General features: G+C 47.2%; 1 protein-coding gene and 1 long non-coding RNA gene across 7 annotated transcripts in view; one reads left to right on the top strand and one right to left on the bottom strand.

Annotated features, from left to right (window-relative positions):
• The window catches only part of PRKCB (protein kinase C beta), a 302,187-nt gene that overhangs the window by 151,141 nt on the left and 125,004 nt on the right, over nt 1–26,042 (bottom strand). For all 6 annotated transcript variants that reach the window (XM_029947104.1, XM_029947100.1, XM_029947101.1 and 3 more), the window contains exons 3-4: nt 4,665–4,776; nt 4,208–4,336 (exon numbers count right to left, since the gene is read on the bottom strand). In XM_029947104.1, coding sequence (XP_029802964.1) covers nt 4,208–4,336; nt 4,665–4,776 — 241 coding nt within the window. The remainder of the gene's footprint in view (nt 1–4,207; nt 4,337–4,664; nt 4,777–26,042) is intronic.
• On the top strand, nt 6,954–11,599 carry LOC115298385. Its single transcript, XR_003911726.1, has 2 exons — nt 6,954–7,039; nt 11,025–11,599. It is a non-coding gene; the product is annotated as an uncharacterized LOC115298385 (long non-coding RNA).

Below are 26,042 nucleotides of genomic sequence, written 5' to 3'. Positions count from 1 at the left end.
GTTACCTGCAGGGGGAGGACGAGAGGGCAAAGATGAGTATTCCAGACTAAGGGAACAGAAGGTGCAGAGGTTCAATGGTGAAGCAGGGGGAGGGGGGAGCATCCTGGAGAGGATAAAGGGTTAAAAGAAAAGCGGAAGAGACAGAGAAGAGAGAATGAGGCCGCCACATTAGATTTCTCTGTCCTAAGGGCAATGAGAAGCCATGAATCAGTTTTTAAAAGAAAGAGAACTGATCAGATTTCCATTCTGACCTTGACCTGCAAGATTCCTGACAGCAGACATCAAGCCTGGATTTCAGAAGCCACAGGAGAGGAGGAAACCTTCAGAGCTTTCACAAGCACCCGGCCTCTGGACATGATGGGACTTCTGAAGAGCACGTGACATTCAGAGGAAATGGCCGAGTGAGTGAGTGGGAGGTCCTAACACTGAACGCACCTCTACAGCCTGGAGGTGAGAAGATCTGGCTCTGGCACTGCTGGGAAGGGCTCTCTTCTCTCTGATCTATCTGGCTGAGACCAGGCGGGAGGGCCTGGAGACCCAATCACAAAACCGGAAGGATGCTTGGGAGAAAGGAGGGACATCTGGGCATCTAGGACCCTCCACACTGGCAAACGCACTCATCCCTCAGCTGCTGTGAGTGCTGGCCATTAAGGGCTCACTGGTGCCCCTGTGTTCAGATAATCACCCTCAGCCACACAGAAGCCGCCTGGGTTGGGAGGGCACCACCCTCCCACCTCCAACCCCAGCAGCCTACAGCAAAGACCGACTGTCCAGTAAGCTCAGCCTGCCAAAACAGAACACCACAGACTAGGTGACTTAAACAACAAACATTTAAGGAGTGCCTGGGTGGCTTGGTTGATTAAGTGTCCGACTTCAGCTCAGATCATGATCTTGCAGTTCATGAGTTCAAGCCCTGCATTGGGCTCTGTGCTCGCAGCTCAGAGCCTGGAACCTGCTTCAGATTCTGTATCTCCCTCTCTCTCTCTGCCCCTCCCCTACTCACACTCTGTCTCTTTCTCTCTCTCTCAAAAAATGAATAAACATTTTTTAAAAATTAAAAAAAGACCTAACAGCAACAAACATTTATTCCTCAGAGTTCTGGTAGCTGGGAAGTCCAATATCAGGTGCACACCACTTCGGCTCTGGGTGACAGCCCTCTTCCTGGCTTGTAGACAGCCACCTTGTCATTGTGCTCTCACATGGAGAGAGGGAAATCCATTTCTCTTCCTCTTCTTAAGCCGTTAATCTCATCAGAGAGCCTCACCATTATGATTGCCGCAACCCCTAATTACTTCCTGAAGGTTCCATCTCCAAATACTATTCCACTGAGTTAGAGCTTCAACATATAAACGGGGAGGGAGGGACCCAATGCAGTCCACAGACCTAACAGACAGACCCCAAACAGACCCCGATAGGTCAGCTCCCTTGCCTCAGGGAGGGAGGATCAGGCTGATGCTAGTCTTCAATGGAGACCATTCTTTTACTTAGCTTTTCCTGCTCTGTCCTCACTCTTCTGTGAGCAGCCCCAATAAATCACTGGATCAAAAATCTCCATCTCGTCCCTATTTTTAGGGAACTCTGAAAACTTCGGTAGCTGATGAATCCATGCTTTCAGAACCTGAACATACAGATATTCTGCCCCTGACTTTTAGGGAGCACCAACTTCCTCCCTTTCCCCTTGTTATGGGTTAAATTGTGTCCCCACCACCACCGCCCCGCAAAAGTCCAGCACCTGTGAATGTGACCTTACTTGGGAATAAGGGCTTTGTGAATGTAATTAAATTAATATGAGGTCATGCTAGATTAGAGTAGCTACAATCCAATGACTAGTGTCATTATAACAAGAGGAAACGTGACAGAGACACACAGGGAAGAAAGACATGTGATGATGAAGGCAGAGAGCAGAATGATGCGTCTACAAGCCAAGGAGCACTGAAGACTGACAGCAACGACCAGAAACTAGGAGTGAAGCCTGGAGCACTCTCTCCCTCAGAGCTCTGCAGAACAAAGTGCGTGCCTCAGAACAGCTAGAGAATAAATTCCCGTTGTTGCAAGCCACCCAGCTTGTGGCCCTTCGGTGCAGCAGCCCTAGGAAACGATATACCCCAGGTTCATAGGCACACACCGGGATTGCCAGCGAATTTTCAGCTTGTGATCAAGATACACCCAAGCAGATCTACGAATAAAGGGGAAGACTCTGACCTTGAATCTGAAGGGATGTTATATTGTACCACATCCGCAAAAGACTCCCCAAGAAATGCCCGTAAGAGGTAACCTAGCAAAACCACAAAGGAAGTCTATGGGGTGGGGGGAAAGAACCAAACTAAATGTAACCCAGTATATTGGGTATAGCATCTACCAGACCTAGACGATAAGGTGTGTCTTTCTAAGCCTACTTCCTGATGAGTAAAATGACACTACTACTTAGCTCATTAGAGCTACTCAAAAATGTAAACAAGATATTGCCTGCAAGTGCTGGGCACAGCGATTGACACATTTAAAAAACTTCCAAACTTAGCTATCGCTTTATTATTGTCGTCATTCCTAATGGTGTAAGTTCTTGGAAGCCTAACTTCTCTTCTAAATTATCTTCATTCATAAAATGAGCATAGTAGATATTTCACAGTGGTGTTGTGAGGATGAAAGAGATAACGTGAAAGACTTTTTGACTGAAATACAGTTGGCATATAACACTACGGATATTTGTACACACTGTGTTGATTTGACGCCTTTCTATATTGCGATATAATTATTGCCACAGCGTCTGCTAACGCCCGGTCACATCACATAATTACCATCTCCTTTTTTTGTGGTGGGAACAATGGATGGATTTTGAGGGCATTATACTAAGTCAGGCCATGTATATGATGGGTTCCACAAATGTTGGCTGCCCCCGGCGACACAACTGAGCCGGCAGAGTTCCTAGAGGAGGGCACTAGAGGGCAGCAGGGTCTCATTTTCGCCGCACCCCTGCACCAGGAAGCTAAGACCGTCCAGTGAGGAAAATCCTCTTCTCCAGAGCCAGCATGCCTCTCCCGGGGCTCCTCCAAACATCCCAATGAGAAGAAATCAGCCACTTGCCTTCCTTTTAAAGGAAAGAGCAATTCAATGGAACGCACATTTCTAACTTCACTGAACTCCGGTTTAAACCAGGGATGTAGTTTCCAGGGGTATTTTTACATGGTTAAAGGAAGCCCCTCCAGCACAGGCTCAACACATCAGAGCTGCTGAACCAATCTGGGGCCTCAGAAGCAGACCCACGTTTTGCAAAATCAATCCCTTCTGTGATTGGTTTCCTAAGTTACCAAGTCATGGAACCTTGTTTGTACGGATTAGTGATGAAGTCTATAATTTGTGTCACAAGGCTTTGAGAGAGAATTCCTACCAAGTTTTAGTCCTTTTCTTGTGTGTGTTTCACGTAGCTCTGCGGCTCAGTATTTACCAGTTCCATGCAGATGGATTTCCATTTTGCTGGAGCTCCGCATGTCAGAGACAATTACTTCTCGAATGCTCTATTCCAGGAGCAACAGATGCCCTGCTCCTGTCTTCCCCCAGTCCCCCTGCACTTCCCCAAGCGGCTGTATTATCCTTCCTTCTTATCATTCTGAGATATTTGGGAAGTGCACAAAGTGTAGGGAATAACAGAACAGGGACCAGCATAGCCACTGTCAGGTTTGAGAAAGAAATATTTCCAATACGTGGAAAGCCCCCAGCGATGCACACTGCATCCCTACTCCTGCCCAAGTTGCCATACTCTCGAACTGGGTGTTTGTCACCAAGACTGTTTTTCCCACTGGGAAAATCTGCAGAAGCATCAAGCATTCCTTCTTGGCTACCTTAAAGTAAACAAAACTGGACACTCCACAGACAAGGAACGGAGGGTGGGAAAGGGAGAGGGAGAGAAGAGGAGTGGGGACTTGCCCAGCTCCCGCCAGCCCACGTGCTGAGATCGGGAAGGGGGGGGGCACACTTTCTAAGAATGCCTGCAGCAGGGAGGGACTGTGATGGGGGGCGAGGAGGGAGACAAGGTCACGCAGTCCCCTTCCCGCCCCTGGCACTGCCCATCCCTCCACCAGCTTTCCCTGCCCCAACACAGATGAGCCCATCTTCTCCCCCCCCCCCCCCCCCCCCCCCCCCCCCCCCCCCCCCCCCCCCCCCCCCCCCCCCACCGCGGCGAAGCAGGCGCCGGAGCGCTAGCGCTACCTACCGACGACGATGAGGACTTCCCTCTCGATGTGCGCCTGGATGTAGATCCGGCCGCGGCGCTCCGTGTGGTCCGTGCCGCACAGGCTGGGGACGTTCATCACGCAGCGCTTGTGCACATTCATCATGCAGGCTGCCAGGGCAGAGAGCGGCGCGGCTCAGGCTGGGCCCCTCCGGCCCAGTCTCTTTAGAAGGACTCCTCCAACCCCTTCCACCCCCGGGCCCTGAAGGACAGAGGAGGTGGGACTTGCGTGTCCTCCCTGAGCCTAAGCCCACACCCTGCACACCTCCATCGGCCCTGAAGCCAGCATCACTAACCTCAGTGCCGCTAGATTTGGGAGTGAGAGACTCATTACTGAGCAACAGACACCGGTACACCAGCCCACCCATGACTTGGGAGACTCCAAACCACGAGGAGGCAGCCCAGTCACCAGAGGTCGCCACTGAGCAAATGTACTTACTGTCACATTTCATCCCCTGGTGGATGAGTCCATACAGCAGGGACCCGCAGTGGTCACAAAACGTAGGGCTGGAGTATGTGTGGATCTTAAACTTGTGTTTGCTCCGGGGGTCCTAAGGCCAAGAGAAACAAACAAGAGAGACCAGTGTTAATGTGGCAATGCCAAGGACTCACACGGCATCAAGTGTTGCAGGAGAACTCACCGAGAACTGTACCTGGCCCCCAGAGTTCCTCACACCCGTTAGGACCATCACCAGAGCTCTGCGCCCAGTTGTTGAATGAGTGAAGGACCATGACCGCAGGTGGTCCCACAGCCCACTCTGTTTTAAGTCTTCTGCGTTAAGTCTTCCAATCGAGAACCCCACCCCATGACTCCTGCCGGCAGTGAGGCCCCCAGGAACAGCAGACAGTTAACCCTTAACCGGGTCCCCTTGATTCTGTTTCTTCTCCCTTTATCCTCTGTGCAAGCTTCCAGAACGATCTGGAGTGATCAAAAACCCAAGTCTGAGCATAAAACCTCCCTGCTTACAGACCATTTGTTAATACCTTTATCACCCACAGAACAGAGTTCCAAGTCCAGAGAAGACTCTGCAGGTTGTGGCAGAGACTGCTCGTTTTTCCAACAGTACCCGTTCTTTAAGAACAGAACCCTTGAGTGTGAGCAAAGAACGTGGCCACTCAATTAGCGACCACATTTCCCAACCTCTCTGGCAGCTTTGGTGTGACTGTGTGACAAAGCTCTGGCCAGTGGGATAGGTGTACCTTTAAAAGAATGTGTACACGCTTCTCTGGCCCCTTTCCTCCTTTCCTCTGAGGGAGGAATTAGAACAAAATACCTCCGACCCAAACTTGGAGCTATGTGTTGAAAGAATAAAACTATACTACTGACATTGGACTTCACCCCATTGGGCAGACACTTCAGAGAAAACCTACCTTCTGTCTTGTTTAAGATATTTGTTACAGCAGTTTACTCAGCTCCCTAACAAGCATGCGCTTCACAACCTGTGGTTAAATGTACAGACTTTGGAGCATAAACTACCCAGCTTCTTCTCAGTGGTAGGACTTTGGGCAAGTGACTTAATCTCTTTGTGCTTCCATTTCCTTGTCTATAAAATGGAGGTAATGATAATGCCATAAGCCTATTAGGAAGTGATTCCTGAGAGCCAGGATTAATCCTGGGATGAATCAATGGATTAATCTGTGTAGAGATCTCAGAAACACCTGGCACACTGTAAGCAATATAAGCTCTTGTATTATTATTACTACATCTCCCTTATGACCCCACGTGTCCCCCACACACACTATGTTCTCAGTACACAGGACTCGTTCATGCCGCTCTGGCTCCACACGTTGTCTCCCTCAAGGGTGGCTCTTCATCACAGCACTCACTACAAAGCTCCTTCTTCTGTTCCCCAAAGCCAACTGGAAAGCTGCTTTCCCTGTGAAATGGCATACTTCAGGAGTTGAGAACGTGGACCCTGGGTTCCCACCCAGGGCTCATCAGACACAGCAACCTTGGGAATATGCTACCCATCTCTTCCCTCATTCCTTCGGCTCATCACGAGTTTACAGATGGCGTGCACTTTCTTAAAACTGACATTCTTGTGGGGCGCCTGGGTGGCTCAGTTGGTTAAGCGTCCAACTTCAGCTCAGGTCATGATCTCATGGTTCATGACAGCCAGCTCAGAGCCTGGAATCTGTCTTCGGATTCTGTGTCTTCCTCTCTCTCTCTCTCTCTCTCTCTCTGCCCCTCCCCTGCTCACACTCTGTCTCTCTCACTCCAAAAATAAACACAAAAAAAAAAACTTTAAAAAACTGATATTCTTGTAACACACAGAAAAATCAACATGTGAAAATAAAAAGACACAATTAAATGTTATTTTATGTGCTCTTCAAGTGATGAGTGTTTTTCTTAAAAGATTCTATAGGTAAACTGTACTGAGTTTTAGCATATGTAAAAAAAAAAAGTGAATTTTTCCTGCATGAAAACAATAGCTTAATAAGCCTGACTAAAAACATCTTCAGTCACTGAGGCTTTGTGGGCCGTTACCTTACAGCTGAGAAATGCTGGCCTCAAACACCTTAAGGAAAACACCTGTTCATGACCTGTGTTGGCCTGTAGGGGGAGCTCACGGCTTTCTCTGACTCCCTGCTCTCTGGGAAGAACAGATCTGGTTGGTCAGATTCCAAGACACTGATTGGCCCGGCCTCAGTGGGTGGAGCTTGCACACATGTGGAAAGATGCACCTGCCATCTTTCTGTTTCTATCCCGTAGATCCCTTGGCTCTCAGGAGGCAGCTGGGTTCAGATCCCGTGGTCTAGCCCTGAGAGGGCTGGGAGTGGGTGGCCTGGACCAGCTCTGCCCTACGCCCTGGGGTAAGTTCTCGTTCTCTTCTTGGCTCTTGTGCTCTCTTCTGGGTTCCCTGATATGCTGACCTTAGAGAAGCCTAGAATTCGTTTTGATTACAGTTTAAATTTCCTGAGGCCCACCTAGTATAGAAAAGGGGGGTCTCCAAATGCCTCAAGAGCTCGACCTTGAGATTTGGGGCAAAACCCCAACTAATAAGTGGCTTCCTTCCTGGGTTTCACTTTCCTCCACATATACATCTCCTTAGAGTATCTTGGGGAGAAAGATTCGAGCACTTCTGACCAGATATTACCAAGAACCTTCTCCGTCCCTTCATGTCTCTTCAGCAAGAGGAACCGCCAGGTGGCACAAAGAACGGGCAGGGAAAGGAAACATTTACCGAGAGCTGCCCTGTGCCAAGCGGATGCCGGATGTCTCACCGGCACTTTCTCCAACCTTCAAGCCATTCCGTTTGGAAGGTGTTACTCACTCCCATCTTAGCGCCAGGGAAGTGGGCCCAGACTGGAGAGTGAGATTTTCCCCAAGATCACCCAGCTGGCCCACTGCAGTGCAGGGGTTCACACCCGGGTCTGCCTGGCTCCGAAGTGGGACACACTATGCTTCTCTCCCTGCTCCCCCTCTTCATAAGCGCCCCCGCTGTTCTGGTCCAGCTACAATACACTTCCTTCCTTCAGTCATTCCCCTAGGAAGTGATTCCTGAGAGCCAGGTCATCCCAAGTGTTCGGATACAACTGTGAGCCAGGAGACAGAATGCCTGCTCTCACTGAATGCACAGTCTAACGAGAGAAAGAAACCTAAACCAAACCAAAACCCACTACCCTGCCCTTCCGGATCTTCCCTATCAGAGCATTTACCCACTGTGTTGCAACTGCATGTTTAATTCCTCTTTCCAATGCTTAGCGGCAAGCAGCAGAAGGGAATTTTGCTCTGGGCATATATTGTACGTGACATATAGAAGGTGCTCAATACATAATGAGTGAGAGTTAGCATTTATTGAGCATTGACTCGTGCCAGGAACTATTTTGCAGGGACTGACCAGGCATTAACTCATGTAATCCACATAGCATCCCTGTGAAGTGTGTACTTCACCCATTTCACAGATGAGGGCTGAGGGGTGCAGTGACTTGCCCAGGGCCCCCGGCCTTGGCAGCACAGCGGCCGGCACCTAGTAAGAGGTCAGCAAGCTGTGCTGGTAGCTGCGGGGCTCCAACCATCCCTGTTAACCACCAAGAGCCCCTGAGCAATGTGCGTGCTGTTTCCGACAATGGCTTGGGGAGCACTGCGCAAGACCGACTAGAGCCACACGGGAGAAAGGAAGGCCAATTAGACAAGTTTCAGGGAAAATTTTGTTTATTTAGAGGCTGCGGAGGCTCCTCCGACCCCGCTGCCCGGCCTCGGCTTTCAGGAGGGCTCATGGTTCTAAGCACCAACTCCACCCACCCACCGCACCATCCCTCAGACCACCCACACCAATCAGGCCATCCCCTGACCACATCTGTTCTCCACCCTCCCGCCACCTGGGAGAGGTTGGGATAAAGCCCCACCATCCACAAGGAGAACCTTTCCGTGTGCCCGCCCAGGCCTGCTCATGCCTAGCGCCATCTCTGAGATGGGCCAGTTTACACTTTGAGACATCCTCCTCCTCCGGACAAAGGTGACCGCGTGCAGACGCAGGCACTTGGCTGAGACGCCTCACACGTTTAGTGAATGGAGCACAGACAGCCAGGAGTCATGCAGCTCTGCGACGGAGGCGACTTTTTTTTTTTTTTTTTTTTTTTTACAGTGGGCTCCAAAGAACAGAGAGGAACAAAGACAAAAGGCCATGTGACCCGAGGGAAGGCCCCTCCTGGTTCTGGTCCCTCAGGGGCCTGGCATCCTGTCCTCCAATTCCATCTGACTCTGTCCCCTGGTCCCTCTGTGCTTTTGCCAATGCAAGTAGGCATCTGTGACCTGCAGCCAGTGATGAGCGCCAAGATATTTCTAATCACTTTGGCTCACGTTCTGCCCGCTGACCAGCGAGAAGGAAGAGCAGGTTCAGCTGTGCTGGGAGTTAACTCTCTGGGTGCTGGTCACAGAGCGGTGTGGGTGGGGAGCTGACAGAGGAAGAAGGGGGTGAGTGGTAAAAGAGGAGGCTCAGAGGGCCTGGTGGCTATTTACCAGTTTTATTTTTTTTAATGTTTTATTTATTTTTGATACAGAGAGGGACAGAGCATGAGAGGGGGAGGGTCAGAGAGAGAAGGAGACACAGAACCGGAAACAGGCTCCAGGCTCTGAGCTAGCTGTCAGCACAGAGCCTGACGCGGGGCTCGAACCCACGAATGTGAGATCTGACCTGAGCCGAAGTCAGGGGCTTAACCGACTGCACCCCTACCAATCAGTTTTAAAGTATTTCACTACTATGAAAACTGGTACAATAGTGTCAGTGCATACAGGTTAAATATCAGCCTGGCTTTAATCAAAACACATTCCCTTCCCAGCCTCGGAAGCTTGGCCATTGACCAGCTCTGGGATGAGTCCGGGGACCCATGCAGCCTCAAAGTCAGAACTTTCCCTATGGTCTTGTTCAGATCCCATCCAAAGAGCCCTCCCCCATCTTTCTGGTCAGATCCGCCCATCCCAGGCCCCACAGACTGGGTCCCCTCCAGTCCATGCATAGCCCATCCACATCCCTGGCCTGGGTCCACCTTGATGCTCAGAGGTTACGATCTGGAGCCTGGAGGTCATTAGCAACTTGGCAAACAAGCTATATTTGCTCCATATGGTGCTTCTTAAAATTTTAAGTTAATTGATTACACTTAAAAATTATGAAATGTCAGATAAAAATGTAAACTGTGGCCCTTTTTGAAAAACCCCGACTTACGGCAATGCTGGACACACATTCCCGGGGGCTGAGCGGCGGCTGCCCCCTTACATAGGGATAAGCCTTCCAGTTTTCCACAGTCCCTGCCATTCCCTATTGTCTTACACCATGCCTGCTTCACTCATTTCCCCTCCCCACCTGGTGCCTGTAGGAATTTGGGCTTCTGACTCTCTCAGAGCCCCCCACCCTCTCTCCACTGCCTGGGGACCTACCACATGTCAACACATCCCCTAAACTTCTGAATGACTTCATCTGGCCCAGTGTCAAATGCTTCCAGAAACAGGTTTGAAACTGCTGTATCCCCATCCCAGTACCAGCCCTTGATTTCCAGGGTCCCCGGTCATCTCACCCACCCAGGGAATCACGTATCCACAAGACCCTGGTATGATTGCTCTCTGCACTAGTTCATGGTTGCGGCTCCTCCACACTTCCTACTAGGCGAGCTTGGATTTCTGAGTTTCCTACCACTTGCAATCCTGCTCCCAGAGATAGCTCAATCACAGGAACAAAGTAACCACAAACTGTTGTGACTTTGCCCCCATGGACACAGACTCTCTGCCGAGCATTGTGCCAAGTGTCTGTATCACATCATTAAATCTGCAAATGGCCAGTGGAGGAAGAGCTGTTATTACCCTGGTATTCCAGATGAGCAGACTGAGGCTTAGGGAAGGAACTCGTTCAAGGTCACGAAGCAAGAGCGTGTGAGAGTCATGCCTGGAATCCAAGTTTGCCAGGCTCCAGAGATACGGGCAGCTACCTGGGGACATCTGCCTGACACCCGGCTGCCTCCCTGCTCCTCACTGTCCCCAGAGGGCCTCCCACCCAACGGGGGTTACAGATGACGGCAACCTTCATCTCACACAAACGCAGCACTGGCCAGTGCCAGGCTGCTTGGGCTCCCTCGCCGCCACCCCCACGCCAGTCTTCACCATGAACACCTATCCCCAGGACCAGAGGTTGGCAGATCTCAGCTCAGCATCTTTGGTCCATCACCTGACTCCAGGCACAAGCAGCTATGGAGGAAGGGAGCATAGATCAGAAACCAAAAGGGAAAAAAAAATGTTTAAACATCTAAGTCACAGCCCAAAAATAGCCTTTCTTGGTCTGAATGGGCTGTGTGGCTTTGTTCACAGGTGGGCTGAAATCTGGCTGAGCTGAGGCAAAACTGCAGGGATCAGGAAACTGGATTGAAGCACAGAGGCCAAGAAAACACACACCAACATCAGTCAGAAGAGGAATAAAAGCAGCCTGGACATTTACAGGCTACAAAAGCCCCTGAAGGTACATTTCCCAGGAGGCAGATGGGAAGGTGAAATTGAAGGTGGCATGGAAATACCATCAGAACAGAGAGAAGGTGACAAACAGGGGCTCTGGAGCTAACTGTGTGACCTCAGGCAAGTGACTTAACCTCTCTGAGTCTCTGGTTCTTGTGCACGAAGTGGAGATATAAAAACAGTACCCGTGCCATGGGCTGGCCTCACGGCAGGCTCCCAGCACAGCACCCTGCATGCAGGAAGTACAAGCTCTTGCTTCCATTATTCCGAAGAGAAAAAATCATCATGGTGACACTTTCCCAAACTTCAGTCCTGAGCCATCATAATCTTGCCTGTCTACATGCTACCTATAATACATACTTGGCATTTTTCTTGACCTCAGCAGGCCTTTACTTAAATAAACCTATTGTAAAACAAAACTCTAAGAGTGTGAACTCAGGAGATCGATGTGCAAATTATTTTTTTTTCTAAATTGTTTTTTTCTAATACACCTTAAAGTGAAGGAGCCAACTCCTAAAATAAAATTTTAAAATGTGCTTCCCAACACGCTCCGTGGAGAGGCTGCAGAAACACAGATACATACATTCCTCGTGGGCAGGCCAACTGCATTTGGCATTATCTATCCAAAGTACAAGCGGTGACCCAACTGCCCCACTCTGGGAATTTATCCTGGAGCTAAATCCACATACGTGAGAGATAATATGTGTACATGGCCGTTCACTGCAGCGTTATTTATAACAGCAAAATATTCTAAATAAGCCAAGTGTTGTAGGTAGGGAGCGGCTTAAATAAATCACAGGGTAGCTACCTGGTGACATGATTCTCAGGTGTACAGAAGAATGAGTTTTGTGCACTAAAAGGGAAAAATCTTAAGGGCATATATATATTTCTAATGTTTATTTATTTATTTTTGAAAGGGGAGAGACAGTGAGAGCTAGCACAAGTCGGGGAGGGGCACAGAGAGAGAGGGAGACACAGAATCAGAAGCCAGCTCCAGGTTCTGAACTGTCAGCGCAGAGCCCGACGCGGGGCTCAAACTCACAAACTGTGAGATTGTGACCTGAGCCAAAGTCAGATGCTTAACCAACTGAGCCACCCAGCTGCCCCTTAAGGATATATTTTTAAGTGAAACTTAAAATGAAACAACAACAACTGAGGTGCAGAAGAGTGTCTGCTGCATGCTGCCTCTTGTGTGAGGAAGTGAGGCAGGAGAAGAGTAACCATAGTCTAAGTCACTCCTGCCGACATAAAGAAACACTGGAGAGAGACACTGTAACAGAAGCTAACAGAACTGTTTGTCTATAGAGGCAGAAGGAAACAAAATGTACAGAGAGTAGGACTCCTCCGAAGTGTCTCGGGGCACCTGGGTGGCTCAGTAGTTTAAGCAACCTACCAACTTCTGCTCAGGTCAAAATCTCTCAGTTTGTGAGTTTGAGCCCCACATCAGGCTCTCTGCTGTCAGCACGGAGCATGCTTCCAATCCTCTGCCTCCAGCCCCTTCTCTCTTTGCCCTTCTCTTGCGCGTTCTTTCTCAAAATAAGTAAACTTTCAAAACAATTATGGGAAAAAAAAGAATATTTAAGTGTTTATCTGAGGGCCACAGAAACCTCACAGCCGGTCCAGCCACACCCCCAAATTGCAAACAAAATACCAAAGCTTCCTAAGAGACGAAGGAGTACAGAAACCTTCACAGGGACTGTGTGGACTGAGGTTTTGTGAACATGAAATGTGGATCATGTGAGAAGCTATAATTACACACCTGTACTGTGGTCGAATGGGGGGGATTATAATTGGTGAAGAGTGCTCATTTTGTTCCTGGGAAGAAAGTCAATAGGGCCGATAACGCTGTGTAAATGTTTCTGCCCCCATGATGGTTTGCTCAAGCGTCTGATAAGCCACGCCTTCTTCCAGCCACCATCCCTTTGCAAATAAGTAATTGTTTAATTGGAAAGCCACGCTTCTGTTGTGTAAACTGGGTAGAATGATAAATATGATTTCCTGAATTAAGAGCTGCACTGGGGTCAAGGTCAATACCAGGGGTTAATTAATAGCCACGTTCAAACCTAACGCTGGTCTCTAGAAGTTAGTAGCTTTTTGATGCAGGGGCAAGTTCTTTAACCCCTTTTAAGTGTTCACTCCTCCACCTGCAAATGGGCTGATAATTATATCTAATTCCTAAGTTAATGGGAGTTCAGTGAATGAATGCATGGTAGCATGCCTACTAGTCCCTGGTGGAAATAAACATTTAATACCTGTTCACTGTTGCCATGAATTTTTTGTCCATACCCTGTCTGTATTTAAATTCAAGTTTGTTTCTTTCTAAATGACTTGTAACACATTTGCCATATAATCATTAGGGACATGAATCATTCACCTACAATACATGCAGTAAATATTTTCACAGTTTTTCATTTGCCTTTTAATTTTGTTTTTCCTTTTTCAACATATAAGGCGTGTGTGTGTGTGTGTGTGTTTGTGTTTTTAAATAAAGTGCCAATTTTTCCCTTTTCTTTATAGTCTGTGTCTCTGCTGTTATATTTAGAAAGTCCTTCCCAGTACAGTATTTTCTTCAACATCCTACAGTTTCACTTTCTGCACTGAAATCCTTATTTCTCTTGGAATTCATCTTAGCAGGAGCTCAGAGGAAAGACCTTCTTTTTTCCCCCTTAATGCTGAGCCAGTTGTAACAACAACCGTGGGGACCTATCTTCTCCCTGCCGACTTCTATCATACATTTGTTCCTAAGTATCTTTTGTTCACCTCCATATTTTCTCTTGTGCTCCAGTGATTTCTTTCTAGTCTCGCCTCACCACTACTTTAATATGTCATAAATTTATAATATCTGAGCATCTAAAAGCATGCGTTTTATACCCACCTACCCCTACCCCAACGCTGAAAATGTTTGTGGTTATTCTCAGGCACATAGTTTTCCAGATTCTATTGGAAATGCCCATCTGCCAACTCTACTTATGTTATTGTCCTTCTAGCAAAATCCCGACCTACAGCACCAACTCAGTGGACAGTAGAACGTCTGATCTTGGGCTTCCAGCCAGTGCCGGGTGGACCAAGTCTGGTCGGTGGCCTGCACTTTATGAAGGAAGAAGAACTGGATGGATGGGAATTTACAAGGAGCAGTGCCGTACTGGGAGCCGCAGCGGAGCTAAGGGGTGGGTGGGTGGCTGAGGTGGGTGCCATCCAGGCAGGGCTGGCAGGGAAGAAGGAGAAGGAGAGGGAGAAAGAGAACGAATTCACATGTAATTTGAGTCCTTTGTGTCCTTCCAGAAAACTTGTCTTTTCTAAACTCTTCTTAGTTGCCATGAATGTTAAGCTATTCTTTCTTTCCAGGGTTCATATTTTATTTCAACAAATGATCTCAATTCATTACCTAAGTCAGTGGTTTTCAATCTGATTACGCCAACCACTGTGGCAGGCATGCAACTTTTTTTTTTTTTTTTTTTTGGCAGGGACATATTTCCAGGCCTCTGGGTGGCACTCACAGCAATGGGGAGCCACATTTTTCGGGGGGTGTTGCATCACTTGGACACAGAACACTGGTGAGAAGCTCAGAACTAGGGGCGCTGGCCCACCTCTCCTGGTGGCTGCCGTGGGCTGGACATGCGTCCTGGCCATGACCTCCACGTGGGACATAAAGTCTGCTGGTCCCCACGGTCCCCACGGTCCCCACTCGCAGCTGGCTGGCCCCTGCTGGTGTCTGAGTAACTCCTGCCGGACCCCAAACCCAGCTAGGATAACCGAGGGAGACCATTTGAAAAAGCAGCCGCATCCATTCATTGAGCCTCACAGAGAAATGTAGACCCGATCTGCCCTCGGGTAAAAGTGGGAGTCCTCAATCTCACAGCGAACAGGGAGCTGCCTTCCTCCTTCTGGAAGGCTGTGTGCACTTACAAGCCAGCTCCAACTCCAAGTGGCTTCAAGACGTCAAGCACTTGACAGGCAGATTCAGCTCCAATTTGGTTCCTGAGTCAGCAGAGTGTATGAGAAGCCCCATCCTTTCCAGCAGGTGAGGCCTGGAGCCGGTCAGGTGCCTCCCAGCCTGGTAAAGGACGCCGTGCACCAGCAACTGGCGGTTTTCTCGGATATTTAAAAGCTGAGGCTTCAGGTCACGTTGCCTCGATTGGAAAGCCAGCTCCCCCTCCTCCTGGCTGTGTCCCTCAGTCAAGCTGCTTAAAAGCTCCATACTTCATGTTAACTGGTGATAACAACGGTATTTCTTTCCTGGGATTGTTATGGGGCGTGCATTACCGAAAACCTTTAAAACAGCCGCCTAACACAGAGAAGGCACTCAGGAAATACCAGCTGTTATTATTAACTATTAATTATTGCTGGCCAGGGCATCTCTAGGCCTACTGAGTTATAACTTTTCCCAATAATCCCCATTTACATTCCCATCTCTTGAACTTCAATCTTGATTTCCTAAACCAGATCCTTCCACTAAAGCAATCAGCTATTCATTCATCTATCTACTCATTCACCCAATATTTGTGGAGTGTATCGGGTGCTGGATGAACAGAAGCAGACACAGGGTCTGCCCTTGTGGGCCCCAAACTAGTTCAAGAGACCATGAAGAAAGAAGCACAAACAAATGTAGGCTGTTGCAGAGAAGCCTAGAACTTAGATGGTTTTATGAAGGGTTCAGCTGGGCAGACAGGTCTGGGAGGCTTCCCTGACAAGTGACGTGTGAGCTAAGATCTGCAGGATGCGCAGCAAAATCCGGACAGAAAGCGCCAGCCTGGGGCTCTGCCCCAAACCCCGGGGGAGAGGGAGCTATTTCACTGCACGGGCTCCTGCCTCAACCCAGGTAGACTTGGCTGACATCACCCCACTGCCACCAGCCTGGCTTCAAGCTCTGCCTCAGCCCCTATCCCCTGTCCCCAGCTTGGACCCCTCAGCTATGACACAGACCCTAGGGGAGATAATTTAGGAGAGAGCTCATGAGTCACACTCTAAAGCCAGAGGGTCTGAATTCAACCCCAGCTCTGTTACTTCAGAGCCATGCAGCCTTGAGCAAATTACTCACATTATATGAGCCTTGATTTTTCCCATCTGCAAAATGGAGCCAAAAGCTGTCATGCGGAGAGACAGACACTACAGCGGAGTAGCACACGCTATAAGGCCAGGCTGCTTAGGATTGAGTCTCAACTCAACGACTTCCTAGCTGTGTGACTTTAGGCAGGTTACCTAACCAATCTGTGCTTCATGTCCCCTTTAAAGGTGGAAATAATGATAATAGCTCTGCATTCTCATGAGAAGCTAATGAGTTAATATTTGTAAAAGAGTGCTCAGTAAACACCATGTAAGCATCTGTTGAATATAAGAAATAAATGTTCCTGCCTTCTAGGTTTGTGAAGATTCATGAAACCATGATTATGTATTGTGCTTTAGCCCAGTGACTAACAGGTAGTCTGGACCCCATAAATGTTAACCTAAAATGAAAACTACATCTGTGACCTTGGACAAGTCACCCCATGCTCTGGTCTCAGTTCCCCCTTCAGAACACAATGGGGTTAACAAAGCCCTCCCCAGGGCCCTTCAAGTTCTGACAACCTCAGTGTCCAGGCTCTTCAGAGTCTGCCCACCCCTTCCTGTGCAGGTTGTTACGTGAATTCACTGCTCAGAGTACACAGTGGTCTTTCAGGGGCTCGTCACACTGCCACAGATCACACCCTGGCATTATAAATATATCCTCCATCACCCGCAAAATACGCACATGCATCCTCGCCCCTCCCCGCCCCTCCTCCCCCAGCGGTGCTATCGACCCACAAAGGGAGGAGCATCCCTCTCTCCCTGCTGAGTGAGGATCACCCAAAAGCAAGACCAGGACAGGTCACGGGGCTACTCAACTTGCACAGATGCTGTCAGTTTGATTTCTGGGTGTAGAGAATGGTGCCCAGCTTCCTGACAGCTCCCTCCGCCACAGAGGCCCTCAGCGTACCCACGCCTGCATTTCAGAGGGGCAGGAAGAAGCTTCCTGCAGAAGGCCATGAGGAACTGGCTAAAGCCTGGCGGGCCACCATCAGCACCTGGGACTCGGCACCACAAGACCATCTTATTCTAATGATCCTAACCACTAGCAATGAGGATCCTATGCCATTAGGTCCATAGAGACAAGAAGCCTAACTCAGGAAGATGAGTGCATGCTGGCCCTTTGCCCTTGACCAAGAACACCACTCTGCTCCACAGAAAGTTCTGGAAGCCATCATGTGCCTGACACTGCACTACGTGTGTAGTGATCAAAAAGCAGATGCTGACCCCACCTTCAGGGATTCACAGATTCCAGTGGGGGAAAATAATTACAGCTCACCCTTGAACAACACAAGGGTCAGGGGCACTGTCCACACCTACGTGGTTGAAAATCCACATGTAACTTCTGACTCCCCAAACACTCGGCTATGAACAGCCTCTGACCAAAAGCCTTACTGATAACATAAACAGTTGATTAACACATATTTTGTATGTTATGTGTATTATATACCATATTCTTACAATAAAGTAAGCTAGAGCTTACTTTATTTACTTATTACTTATTTACGTATTACTTATTAAATTTATTTACTTACTTATTAAAGTACTTACTTATTACTACTTATTAAATTATAAGAATTTAATAAAGCTCTAGCTTACTTTATTATAAAAATTATAATAGAAAGAATATAATTATAATATAAGAATTATTAAAAGAAAATGTTATTAAGAAAGTCATAAGGAAGAGAAAGTATCGAAGTTACTAAATCGCAAAAAATCCACACGTAAGGATGCACTCAATGGTCAGCAGTATGAGAGTAACAGCCAGGCACTATGCTAAGAACTTAACACATAATTCATACACCTGACCCTCACTGATCACATGAAGTAGGATTATTTTTCTCCCCATTTCACTGGGGAGAAAAGTGAGGCACAGAGAAGTCACTGGCCCAAGGTCACACCGCTAGTGATTTGGGTGCATGATCTGGGTTTTTTGTCACCATGTAACTGTAAAGTGGCCCTGTGATGTGTAACAGCAAGAGTGGTACATAGTGCTCAAAGAGTGAAAACTAGGAAGAATAGACCTGGACAAGGAGATCAGGGAGGGCTTCCCTGAGGAGGTGATGCTTGGACCGTGGTCTGGAGGGTGAGCTCTGAGTCAACCAGGGTTTTTAACCATTGCATGCACATTAGAGTCAACAGGGAGGCTTTGAATCAATTAGAGATTCTGACAGACTTGTCTGGGATGGGCCCAGGCACTGGTATTGGGTTATACAGCTTTGCAGATGATTCAGATATGCAACCAGGATGGGACCTCCCTGAACTCAGGAGCAGACGAGAGAGAGCAGCTCAGCACAGGGAGCCCCAAGTGCAACCACCTGGTGTGAGAGAGCAGGCAGGACCGGAGGCTGCAAGGAGGAACCTCAGTGGGGAGGAAGGATGTGGTCAAGGAGGGGCTGGAGGGGTGACAGGGCCTTTTGAGCTGAGTGACCCTATAATTTCTCTTTCAAAGGGAACTCTAAGAATGACAGGAATGCCAGGGCCACAAACCCTTTGGGATTCCAGTGCAACGTAACAACCAGGTCTGTCTCCAGGAAAGCGTGGCAAAGGAGGATGTGTGAAAACCTGACTTAATAGCCACGTCAGAGCATCAGCTTTGCCCCAAGAACTGTAGGAAGCCACTGACGTGTTTCCAGCAAGGACGATGACATGATTTTATCTAGTTTTATAAAAGAAAACTCCACTGTAATGTGGAGGTGACAGGCTGGTGAGACAGAGAGGAATCTGGGAATCAGAACAAGGGGCTAATGGTCCAGGGAAGGTGAGTGGAGCCTGGACTCGGGTCCTGTCTCTGGGGAAGGAGAGAAGTGGACAGCAGCGTATCCTGGTGGCTTGAGAGCCAGACCAAGTTCAAATTCAGACGTGGCTTCTTATTAGTCATGTGACCTGGCAAGTCAGCTAACTTCTCTGTAGGCTGGGCATAGAAAGAGGATCTTCCTCATGGGGTGAGGTTTCAATGTGTTAGTGCATGTAAATCACTTAGAACAGCGCCTGGCATATGATAGGCACTAGATAAATGTTAGCTACAAGTACCGTTCCGAGGTACAAAAGGAGTTGGCAGTGGAGAGAGTATGGGGGGAGGCAAAGTCTGGGGACACGGAAGAAGAAGCCCTAAGAAAGGAGCACTGCTCAGTAAGATTCTGGGGAGTCACAGCTGAAGGGTGAAGAGGCTCAAAGACAGAAAGCAGCATGGGGAAGGGCTGAGATGCAGAATCAAGAAGCAGAGCCTGGACCGGAAGGCCAAGATTGAAAGCAAAAACAGGTCCAAGATTCTGAGTCAAGCACTTACATAAGACACCAGGCGCTGCGTTCAGCTTTTTGCATGCATTACCTTATTTAATACTCATGAAGTAGGTATATTATCATCCTCATCCTGAAAATGTAGAAGCAGGGCCACAGCGAGAGTAAGAAACTTATCCAAAGCCACACAGCTAGTATGTAGAAAGCTGAGCTTTGAACCCAGGCAGACCGGCCCCAGGGTCCATATTCTTAATGTCAAGACCATAAACCTGAGCCTGAACATTTCACTTTGCCCTCACTCCCAAACTACCACTAAAAATACAAAAAAAAAAAAAGAGTTTAAAAATAGGAGAATCCATTTCAGCTGAGAAATCAGGCAGAGGTGCCAAGCAGATGCCAAAAACTCTTCAAATGTTTTTCAATATATGAAAAATGTGAGGCTTGAAGTGGCCTGGATCTCCCAAGCCAAAAGAATGGGAGTCGTAAGGCCTGCTGATGGAGTGCGTGACTGACCAAACACAGGTAGCCAAGGGGAGTCCTCGAAGGCGCCTGAGCAGCAGGCACTTGAGAAGCCGGCAGAATGATGAGTGGCGCCCTCTCAAAGCCTTCAGGAGAAGCAAGGGGCTGCCAGACCCACCTGCAAAAGCCAGTGGACATGGAGAGTGCTGGCAACAGCAGGGGGCGCTGTAGCAGCTCTTTCCCCTACAGGGCTGGCTTCCCAGTTACCGCAAGGGGTGTGCTCTTGCTCATTTAAAGCTCATCCCCGCCGCCAGGGTAAAGGGACCTGGGCATACTTCTAAGGTTCTCTTCCTTGGAATGTTGCACCCTCCCTGCTCCCCTCAAAGAACACTGATTTAACTAAATCCACATTTTCTCTTCTTTTTTTTAAGTTTAGTTATTCTGAGAGGGAGAGAGATAGAGGGCACGAGGGGGGAGCAGAAAGAGAAGGAGAGAGACAGAATCCCAAGCAGGCTCCACACTGTCAGCAAGGAGCTTGATGTGGGGCTTGAACTCACAAACCGTGAGATCATGACCTGAATTGAAATCAACAGTCAGAGGCTTAACCGACTGAGCCCCACAGCCGCCCCTTCTCCCTTTATAAGAAGGGCTGGGGAGACCTTCCGCTGAAAGCTCCCACCTACGAATGTAGAGCTTACTCACTGGTGGTGCCCAGAAGGAACCCAGTCCAAAGACGTGCTTAAAAAACACCACAGTTGTCATTCTCAGATTTTTCTGGTCAACATGGAAATTTAGGAGATTCATACTTCCCTTGAAAAATGAAAAAAATTGGATCTTGGTCCCTTAAAGAGCCAGAACTTGAAAGAACTTGAACTTGAACTTTAAAGAACTTGAACTCACGAACCATGAGATCATGGCCTGAGCTGAAGTACGATGCTCAACCACCTGAGCCACCCAGGAACCCCTTGAATATTTCTATTTTCTAAAAAATACTATATTTAGGGGCTCTTGGCTGGCTCAGAAGAGCATACAACTCTTGATCTCAGGGTTGCAAGTTCAAGCCCACATTGAATGTAGAGATTACTTTAAATAAATAAATAAATAAATAAATAAATAAATACTGTATTTAGAATCCTAGAATCACAGGCCACTGCAGATAGGGGAAGCCATCAGTAATACAAAAAGCTGAAGACAGAAGGAAAACTAGAAATGAGATCTTGTGAGTCTGGGACCAGTGCCTTTCACATCCCTGCAAGCTGCCTCTCTCCAGGGTCATCAGCCTTTTGATTTCTCTACTTTCCCCAAGCCTGCAGGTTCCACGGGCTAAATCTCTGGGAAATTGCCCTTCTCGGGCTCTGAGGCTGGTCTGCTGCCAACTAGGAGAAGCCGAAATAATTCGTAAGGCAGGACACCTCCACCTCGTTCAAATCACAGCAGCCCTACCCTTTTGGCACAGGAGAAACAGTTGGTTTCTGTTCTCAGGACGCTGCACATCATGGATTTGCTTCTTCCTCCACAGCATGAAACTCTGTGTCTTTATGACCATGAGAGACAAAGAACTATTGAGAAGCAATTCGCACTGACCTTTACCCACCGCTTCTGCATTGCGCAAAGCCATCACAGGCACGGGACAAATGGGAGGGAAAGAAGCGGGTGTAATTCACCCTGCAGTCAATCGGAGGAAGTGCATTTTAACACATCACCCTCCTTTTATCAGACTCTTCTTCCAAGGAGCCCAGGGGAGGTGTCTGTGTGCTTCCATTTCGTGGCAGGCGAGAGGGATACAGGCCACACCAAACACACTAAGTGAAACCCACTTAGAGTGAAACACACTCTCTTAGTGAAAGCCACACCCTCGTGTGAAACCCACTTTCTAAGACCCGAAAGGACCATTGGAGGTAATAATATTGGTATGAAGCCCTTCACATGGATTAACTCATCTGATCTTCAGCTGAACCTTATGAGGAGGGTGTTATTTTATCCTCTTTTTACAGATGAGGAAACTGAGGCAGAGGGCAGGTAACTAGCCCAAGATTATCCAACCAGTTAGTTCATGGTAAACCTAGCATTCAAATACAACCGCCCCAGTTTCAGAGCCAGGATATGATATTGCCTTACATTGGTTTCCAAACTCAGTCACCCATCGGAATTACCTGAAGGACTTTAAAATACCTGTTTCCAGGCCCTTGTCTGTATTTCTTCAGATGGGGTCTGTTTTTAGCAGGCTCCCAAAGTAATCCTTAAGCATTGAACCTATCTGTATTCTGCAAAGCAGCCATTTAGAAATTGTAGTGGTCCGTGTGTTGTTTTGATCTGCCAAACCTCTCTGCTTCTTTTTTTATCATTCATTCATTCATTCATTCATTTATTCATCTTGGTAGCAATGTCTCATTTCTCCTTTGAAAGCCATCCCACCTACACTGTGTTATCTTGGAAGGAACACTATAAAGACCCAGCCAAGGGCTACTTAGGTAACTTGAACTTGACCAAATTAATTCTCGTCTTCCAGAATTTTAATTTAAAACCAAAGCAACACAAGAAACAAACTGTGACACACCTGGTCTGATTGTTCAGGTTTTCTTCCCAGTCTCTAAAGTACATCATATCTTTCCCAATAAATTCTAACTTGAGTTAACCAAAGGTCACTTCCTTTTGTACACAACCAAACAACACCAGTAAAAGACCCACCAATGTAGTAGAAACCCACATCTACCACAGATGTCCCCTCTACAGCATCCATGACAAGAGATCTTTGCTCTGCTGACACAGGAAGTTAATATCCTTACACAGCAACTGGTTGGTCAGTTTGGGATGCTCTTCTTTAGCCCAAATAGATGGTCCCCAGTCCTGATTCTGTCCTTTGAATCTATACTTTATTTTTATTATTATTTTTAAAATGTTTTTGATTTATTTTTGAGAGACAGAGAGAGACGGTGCAAGCAGGGGAGGGTCAGAGAGACAGGGAGATACAGAATTCGAAGCAGGCACCAGGCTCTGAGCTAGCTGTCAGCACAGAGCCTGACATGGGGCTTGAACCAACCGTGAGATCATGACCTGAGCCAAAGCCGGCCGCTTAACCGACTGAGCCACCCAGGCGCCCCTGAATCTATACTTTAAAAATCTATACAACAGGTCTTTCAATATTTAATGACAGCCTAGCCTCTGAGCTGAACAGACCAACTCTCAGAGCACCTCCAAGCCCTCCTCCCCCGCCCCCAGTGACGCAGCCTTTCAGCATTTGGTGACACACACTCCTGTTACTGAGCACTTTGGCTGTGAATGCAGAAGTTATAGCTGCAATGTTACATAACATAAACTGAATGTATCTTCAGCAGAATGATGCACTTTCAGATTTAGATAGGTAATAGATTTAGATTAAATAGACAGACAGCCTGCCTGTCCTGTTTAAACTCAACTGACACTATTTATCCATGAGAGATACAGATGGGTCTTCTTTGGTCCAGATGACAGTGAGATCTTACATGATGCCAAGAGGGATGGTGAACCCTAACTGTTGTTTCACCTCATGGAAGGAGTTAGATAGGCTTAGAGCATCATCAGAGCTCACCTGTCGGGGTCCCCAGTTGTGAGACTCAATAACCCAGGCTTTGAAAAATGTGGAGTACACTGCTATGTTGCTTTATCTGGGCCAAGAAAGGAGCCCAGCCAATGCCATGTTGGAGAAGGTGGGCCTTCTCTCTGAAAACAGAGATGTCCTCCCGCCAGTAGTATTGAGACAGGAAGTGGGCAGGACCTCAGACTGTGGCAGAGCTAGGACTTGCCTCCTTCTCTGGGGCCAAAAGTGAATTGGGCCAGGTTTATCAGGGGCCACAATCTTTTATTTTTAAGGTTTATTTATTTCTGAGAGACAGAGACAGAGGCAGAGCATTAGCAGGGGAGAGGCAGAGAGAGAAGGAGACGCAGAATCTATTAGCACAGAGCCCAATATGGGGCTCGAACTCACAAATCACGAGACCATGATCTGAATCAAAGTCGGACACTTAACCGACTGAGCCACCCAGGCACCCCCAGCAGGAGCAGGAGGCTTATCAGGGACATCTGAAGATTCTCATTTGGGGGATAAGCTGGCTCCCAGCTGGTGGATGACCTCAGGAGGAACCATCTCCAGAAGCAACTACAATTGCTTACACTCAAGCCATCACTCACATTTGATTTTAACTGAATTAAGTGGGAAGCCTGAGTCCACGCTGGAGGTGAAGTAGCACCAAAAACAAGCAAGATGGGAGAAACCAGTTAAAGAATACCCCAAAGTGATCTGCAGGCTCTCCAGAGCTCTGCAAGCAACAGTCTGGAATAAGACAGTAAGCAAAACTGACAAGTGGCCACCAAAGTTTGTTATGAAAATGTGGCCTTTTGTTTTTACATGTGTGTGTATTTTTATATTTTCTGACATATCATACCATACACAATGCTTTGCTATCTGCCTTTTTCACTGAGTAATATATAATGACTACATTCTCACGTCAATAATATTTTAATCGCTATGACTTTTTAAGTGTAAGTTGCATATAATAAAGTACAGATTTTAAGCAGATAGTTTTGTCAGTTTTGCAAAGTGTGTACACCTTTATAGGCATGATCTCAATTGAGATATAGAACATTTCCAGTTGTGGGGTGCCTGGGCGGCTCAGTCAGTTAAGTGTCTGACTCTTGGTTTTGACTCAGGTCATGATCTCACAGTTCATGACTTCGAGCCCCGTGCTGGGTTCTGGGCTGACCAATTGAAGTCTGCTTGAAATTCTTTCTCTCTTTCTTCCTCTGCCCCCATCCCCACCATCTCATGCACTGGTACACATTTGCTCGCTCTCTCTCTGTCTCTCAAAAATAAAAAATAAACAGTTTTTTAAAAAATAACATTTCCAGTTGTTAGGCTACCCAGATATTGTGACATTTTAATAACTGTGCAGCATCCAAATTTGGGATACGTTTTACTCACATGAACCCCAATTGGCAGCCATTTAGGGAGTTTCCAAATTTTTGTTAGTATGAATACTGATGCAATGAATATCACTTTAGCTAAATATATCTGCATATCCTTAAACAATTCCTCAGCAAAAATTTCTAAAATTGTAATTCTTAGGTCCAAAAGTCTTTTGATACATGTGGGTAATTTTCTCTTGAGAAGGATGATACTGATTTACACACTCACCAGTAATATATTAGGGTACATTTTACCTCCTCTTCCTCCTATTATGCTGTGGCTTGAGACCTATTTCTTTTGACATTATTACTAAGACCATGTTTTATATTTATGTATGTTTTTGCAGTATATCTTTGCCCATTTTATTTCTTTATAAGAGGACAGGTGATTCCTTTTTTTTAAATATTTATTTATTTGTTTTGAGAGAGAAAGAGCGTGAATGCATGCAAACAGGGGACAGGCAGGGAGAAGGAGGAAAAAAATCCCAAGCAGGCTGCACACTGTCAGCACAGAGCCTGATGCAGAGCTCAAACTCACAAACTGTGAGATCATGACCTGAGCTGAAATCGAGTCAGAGGATTAACTGATTCAGCCACCCAGAAGCCCTCCTGCCTATTTTATTTTTCACTTTTGTTTTAAGTTTTTCTTCTACACTGCCTAGAATTATACATTGTTTATCCAATCTGATAGTCTTTACCTTTTAGTAGAGAATTTCAATCCGTTTACATTTAGTAGATAACTGATGCTATCTGCTATCACTTCTACCATCTTGGTATATACTCTCCAGAATTCCTAATTCCTTTTTGGCTTACTTTTATCTTTGTTCCTATATTGTAATTTCTACATTGTTTCTTTCACATTAACAAAAATGTCTATTTGGGGCACCTGGGTGGCTCAGTTGGTTAAGTGTCCAACTCCTGGTTTTGACCCGGGTCATGATCTCACAGTCTGTGCATTTGAGCCCCATGTTGGGTTCTGCACTGACAGTGTGGAGCCTGCTTGGGCTCTCACTCACTCTCTGCCCCTCTGTGACTCTCTTAAAGTAAGTAAGTAAGTAAGTAAGTAAGTAAATAGTCTATTTGAACCAATACGTCTATTCCAACATACATAGTATTAAATATTTTATTTAGCACTTGCTAATCTAGATTCATCATTTACTATAGTTTACTTTTTTAAAGTTTATTTATTTATTT

This window comes from Suricata suricatta, chromosome 8, assembly GCF_006229205.1.
Source record: "Suricata suricatta isolate VVHF042 chromosome 8, meerkat_22Aug2017_6uvM2_HiC, whole genome shotgun sequence".
In the NCBI taxonomy this organism is placed as follows: domain Eukaryota; kingdom Metazoa; phylum Chordata; class Mammalia; order Carnivora; family Herpestidae; genus Suricata; species Suricata suricatta.
This window is presented reverse-complemented; position numbering and strand designations above follow the sequence as displayed.